The 6,237-nt window shown below is 46.8% G+C and overlaps 1 protein-coding gene across 3 annotated transcripts in view; it reads left to right on the forward strand.

Annotated features, from left to right (window-relative positions):
- PIK3AP1 (phosphoinositide-3-kinase adaptor protein 1) overlaps nucleotides 1-6,237 on the forward strand; it is a 118,738-nt gene that overhangs the window by 97,596 nt on the left and 14,905 nt on the right. For all 3 annotated transcript variants that reach the window (XM_072805861.1, XM_072805860.1, XM_072805862.1), the window contains one exon: nucleotides 5,884-6,039. In XM_072805861.1, coding sequence (XP_072661962.1) covers nucleotides 5,884-6,039 — 156 coding nt within the window. The remainder of the gene's footprint in view (nucleotides 1-5,883; nucleotides 6,040-6,237) is intronic.

A 6,237-nucleotide genomic window follows, 5' to 3' on the forward strand; every position in this document is an offset into this window, starting at 1 on the left:
TTCCCCACTTGAGCATTTATAAGACCTACTGTCCCTTCCATTCATCTGGCACTTCTCTTTTGCTACCTCTGATTGCTATCATTTCAATCCTGTATTCAAACCATCAGAAATTCCCAATTCCCAGAGGTTCTGCCTCCAAAATGCATTTTAAATATGATCGTTTCTGACTCTCTTCATGCCACAGCTGCAGGTAAGCTGCCATCATCTCTTCCTGGATGAATGAAGAGCCTCTTCAATCATTTCCCCGTGTTTACTCTCACTTTTCTACAGTTAATCCTCCAAACTGGGGATCCCTGGGTGGCGCAGCGGTTTGGCACCTGACTTTGGCCCAGGGTGCGATCCTGGAGACCCGGGATCGAATCCCACGTCGGGCTCCCAGTGCATGGAGCCTGCTTCTCCCTCTGCCTATGTCTCCGCTTCTCTCTCTCTCTCTGTGTGTGTGTGTGTGTGTGTGACTATCATAAATAAAAATTAAAAAAAAATTTTTAAAAATCCTCCAAACTGTAGCCAATGACCTTTTAAAAATAAAAAATCAGGGGCAGCCCCGTGGTGCAGCGGTTTAGCACCACCTGCAGCCTGGGGTGTGATCCTGGAGACCCGGGATCGAGTCCCACGTCAGGCTCCCTGCATGGAGCCTGCTTCTCCCTCTGCCTGTGTCTCTGCCTCTCTCTCTCTCTGTGTCTAAATAAATAAATAAATAAATAAATAAATCTTTTAAAAAATTTTAAAAATAAAAAATCAGATCCTGCTAGTCCCTTGCTCAAAACCCTCCAGGCGCTCTTGTTCCACCCAGAGTAGAGTCACACTCTCCACTGTGGCCTGAGAGTCCTATGCGATCTCACCCCTGAGCCCACTTCTACTTTCCCCTTTAACCCCATGCTCTAGTTCCAAAGGACTCCTTTTTTGTTGCTCTAACAAGTCAAGAGCAGCCCTCCCCAGGCACTTTGCACTTGTCCACCCTCCACTTTTCCCACATCTTCACTGACTGGCTGTTTTTCAGAGTTTGGCTCTAAGTTCTCCTCAGAGAGGCCTTCTCTACATTCTCTCCAGAGCAGCCCTCCAGCACTCACTGTGCCTTTGCTCACCCTCTTTTCACATATCACAGACTGGAAGCATATCATGTGCCTGTTCTCATGATTATCTTCTGGCCCATTCCCTCACTGTCACTGCCATAAACTCCATGAGGGCAGAGCTTGTCTGTTCTGGGTTCTGCTGAATCCCCAGCATGTAGGACAGTACATTGATTGGGCTCAAGAAATCTCTATTGGAATAAAATGTTTGGTAACACCATTCATTCATTCTATAAACACTTAACTGAGTATCAGACTCTCTGTCAGGGATAGAGACCCATAAGGCATGATCTTCACCACTGGGTAGTTTATGAGTTAGTCTTTTATTTGTGTAGGTCTGAATTTTCCCAGCTAGAGTCTGCTCCACAATGCCTAGCACAGTATTTTGCAGATGGTACTAGCCTGGTGAATGTCAATGATTTTGACCTTTTGGGAAAAGAGGCGTACAGAGGTTATAACCATGGCAGAAGGTCAGAAAGGTCATTCTAAGATGTCTGCTTGAGTTACTAGTTTTTAAATGTATGCTTCCACTACTCAAGCTCACACTTGTTTGCCCTCCTGGCTGAAGAGAGGAGAAACAAGAGAAGGCAGAAAATCTGGTTCAAGATCTAAGTAGTGATCTTAGGGTCAGACAATAGGTTCTAGGTGAGAAAAGGGATGAGGTGCTTTTAAAAATTAGAACACATGAACCCAAAGATAAAGGCCTTGACTGAATGAAACATTTCACGCTTTTACACACAGGCAGCCTCGAAAAAGCTGTGATTTGTTGGTGTGTGAGGTGTTTGAGGGCCAGAGTGTTATAATGTTGGAATCATGAGTTCTGGGCAGCTGGCACTCCAGAACTGAGCCCACTGGGTGTCATCACACCTTTACCACCCAATCAGATGTTGAAGCAAGGCACACACACACAGGCCAAGGAGTAAAGGGGAATAGGCATGGGTCCGGGGCCATCGGGGTTGGGTCAAGTTCCTAGCCACTGCTCACTCCTAACTAGTGAGGAACCATGGACAAGATAAATCCCCCAACCACAGTCCTCATCTGCAAAGGGGCACAAATAAAAGTGCCTACCTCATTAGGGTTTCTATGAGGACTGAACAAGTTAGGGTATACCTGGGGCCTTGCGCAGTGCCTGGCACATGGAAGCACTCTAAAAACCACCTGTATAGAAGCTGGTGTCCTCTCAGGCAGGGCTTCCCACGGTGTGTGCACTTGGGCTGGAACTTTCCATCCCAGGTCCAGCCCTAGAATGCTGGATTTTGTAACATTATACAGAGTTCGCCCAAAGCTAGTCAGGCTCTGAATAAGTGATACTCACCTGTATCTGTACTCTACATGACAATGGTCATGTCTACATTTTTTTCAAAGGAACATTGGTTAAATGCCCTTGATTCCCTTCCCCTCTCCTCTTCAAGAAGACCCCCTGACTAGGAATTTTATGGGGGAGGTGTTAAGTATTTTTACTTTTTACATTAGGGGTCTTAATTAATGTCATAACTATTAGATGATTAAGCCATATCTAATTTTTTTTGAGATTTTATTTATTTATTCATGAGAGATACAGAGAGGTAGAGAGAGAGAGGCAGAGACATAAGCAGAGGGGGAGAAGCAGGCTCCATGCAGGGAGCCCGATGTGGGACTCGATCCTAGGTCTCCAGGATCAGGCCCTGGGCTGAAGGTGGCGCTAAACCGCTGAGCCACCGGGGCTGCCCCAGCCATATCTAATTTGACACTAAACAAGGGGACAACAGGCAATCCACCCATCAGCCCCAAGAGTTTCCTTTCATTTTCATAAAAAAAGAAAAAGAAAAAGAAAAAAGAAAAATAAAAAGAAAGAAAAAAAGATTTATTTATTTATTTTAGAGAGAGAGAATGCAGGGGCAAGAGGCACAGGGAGAGGTAGAAAGAGTCCCAAGCAGACTCTGTGGTCAACACGAAGCCTGATACAGGGCTCAATCTCACAACCCTAAGGTCAGACCTGAGCTGAAACCAAGAGTCGAATGCTTAACTGACTGCCACCCAGACGCCCCTCATTTTTGTTATTTATTGTGGTAAATAAATAACATAAAATTTATCATTGGGCCTCACTCAATTGTATATTTAGTGACATACTAACGTGTGATTGTCTGTTTCACACTGAGTAAGCTTCAGTGGTGCTTCTGTGTGCTTATGGGGAGTAAAGAGTAGGCACTGGGCATGGGGTAGGGGAGAGCAGGGGAAGAGATTAGGATTGTGTCAGGGTTTAAGGCAACCTACTCTGCTTTGACCATTGCAGCTCCTTCAAAAAAAAAAGAAGAAAAATATATTTTCCACATTGAATTTCTGTTTTTACCAGAGGAAATAACTCTGCTTCCCCCTCACCCCCACAAAAACAAAAAACAAACAAACAAACAAAAAACAGAAAAGAAAAGCATTTAGAAACCATTGACACAGGGTAACATTAATCTGTAGGAACATTAGGGTTGACAAATGGCATTTCTGCATAGAGGACCTTTTCTAGGAACAGAGCCCATTCTAAACGTAAGGGCTGACTCTGTTTATTTAGAAAGCTCATTTGTGTTAGAAAAGAAAAATGATGACTATTTTTCTTTAATTTGGGTTAGAACACCAAGGATAAGTAATAAGTAAGATTCTGTTCATAATAACTTGCTAGTCTTTCTTCAGTCTTGGGGAATTATTTTGTCCTGCTGGTACAGAACGCTGATGGTTCTGAAGGACATCAGAGGGCCTGTCATGGCCCATAACTTGTTAGACACCCCCAAGGAAGACAGTCCATATTTGTGTTCTGAGTGTGTCTGGGGCATGTCTGGGGCTCGTCTGGGGCAGGACAGGGAGGAGCAGGCTGGGTCCCAGGCAGCCTGGGCTCCAATCCCTCCAATCCAATCAGAGTCACTTTACGGTCCAGGACAGTCCCCTTAACCACTCTGTGCCTCAGTTTCCTCATCCATGGTTACACCTGATTTACCAACTGCATGGGGAAGAAGTGAAGTTCAGAGGAGGTATGATGACCCATGGGGACACGCTCTGGGAAATGTACCATGCAATATAATGCTGATCACCATTCCTGGCATTGTTTCTTTCTTCCAGGAATATCAGGATTTTGTAGACATTTAGACTGGCTCTACTTGATTTTTTTGAACTTCTGACTCTCAAATTTTTTTCCTATGTATTTTACTTTCCTTCCTCATAGAACTGGTTGAGGGTAGAAAATTGCCACATTAAAGTGAATTAAGCAGATAGGAACCTCCCTTTAAGAGTGTGTTGTTAAAAAAAAAAAGGGGGAGTGGTCAAAACTGAGGGGGAAAAAAAGGATGCCACCTGCTTGGGCTCTAAGATACTCTGGGCCTGTACCCACATGCAGGTATGGCTGGCTGGTCTCTGCCCAAGTAGTTCTAGGCTCAGGTGGCAATTGCACTGCTCAGTTGAAGCAAGGAGAGCGTGAGAATGTGAGAGAGATCCGTGTCACACAGAGACCTAGAAAGCTGGTTTAATCCTAGAGCCAAACACTGCTCTTGGAACCTGCCTCCAGGGTGAGGTACGTGTGAGGTCCATGTAAACCACAGTCCAACTTTGTAACCTCCTCTGTGTGGAGTATTTCCCATAGGCTCTGTCCACCCTGTGCTCAAACTTCCTCTCTCCTATAGCTGTTCACCCATTTGCCTTCACCTCTGGCTTTGCCAGCAGAGCTACCTCTGCTCCTGGACTCCCTGAACTTCTGGCCATACCCATCCCACAGAAGAGGAGAGGCGGAGGAGGAAGTAGTACCATTAAGATAAGAACATGCCACCCAAAAGTACACGGAGCTTGCACCTCTCCCAAAGGCCCTGCCCCCAGGGCTTGGGCATGTTCAGGGCACCAAGGGAGCCCCGTGACACGAGCCCACCTGGTGTTCACACTTCCCTCTAGGAGAGAGTGGGCATGGGAACCCACAGATACTTTGTTCTGTTCATCAGCAAGAATTGTTTTTTGCTCAGAGAACCCAGGGGTGGAGATCTAGGGAGGACGAAAGACCAACTAGTGGGCAGGACTAAGTCAGTAAAGAGACCAGTTTAATGCTGTGCAAAACAAAGAAATAATTTGTTTCTAAGTCTGCCAGGTCCAAAGCCACTGAGCAGCCTTGCAAGTCTCAAAATCTTTTATGGGGCTGATGGACCTCCTTTCATTAGTTTCTGGGTTGTTGCTGCCAGTTGTAGACCACGCCCCCAGACCACATTTGTTGAGGGATGCAGAGGTAGTATAAATAGTGGTTAGGAGCCTGGCCTCTGGAGCCTGGGTTCAAATCCCAGCTGTTCCACGTACCAGCTGTGTGCTACTTCTCCGTAATAAGTTTTTCTTGGGAATGATGATAATGGTATTTATTTCATGGGTGTGGGGAAGCTCACGGAACTCTGCCTGGTACACAGGATGAGCAGTTATTCAGATCAACAGTGTTCCTGAGTACCACTCTGGAAGGGAAGTAATTCATGTCCCATAGCTGCGGAGTGGCAGAGCTGTGGCCCCAGACCTTTCCCTAATTGTGGGCTTGCCTGGAATGGAAGCATTTGTCTGGCTTTCTCACATGCCTTGACCTCCCTCCTCTCTCACACAGCGATGGCCACACAGGAGTCTGTGGAGTTTCAGTGTTGAATTGGGCAGGACCCCCACCCTCTCCCCACCCTCTTCTCCTCTCCCCTCCCTTCCCCTCCCCTCCCATCCTCTCCTCTCTCCTCCCCTCCCTGCCAGGCACCCTCCAGATTCAGCCCAGGGAGGCAGGTGGAGATTGAGCAGCTGGGCAGTCTGGTGCCTTGACGTTTATCTCTCTTTCCTCTAATTCCAGATTTGGAGATCACGGTCCCAATTCGGCACTCACAGCACCCGCCCGGGAAGGTGGAGTTTGGAGTCTATGAAAGCGGCCCCAGGAAAAGCGTCTTCCCCCCAAGAACAGAGTTGAGGCGAGGAGACTGGAAAAGCGATAGTACCTCCAGCACAGCAAGTGAGCAGGGGAGGAGCGTGCCTCTACATCTGCATTCCAGCTGGCGCCTGTGGGCTTTGCCAACAATTTCATACTGAGAGCCCAGCAGATCCTCCATTGGAGCCTGATCTGTATTTAAGGGGGTATAAGAAATGGGGGACGTTTAGCCTGAGTTTGCCTTTCTTCAGAGGGCCAGAGATCCTTTACATCAATATCCCC

This window comes from Canis lupus, chromosome 29, assembly GCF_048164855.1.
Source record: "Canis lupus baileyi chromosome 29, mCanLup2.hap1, whole genome shotgun sequence".
In the NCBI taxonomy this organism is placed as follows: Eukaryota; Metazoa; Chordata; class Mammalia; order Carnivora; family Canidae; genus Canis; species Canis lupus.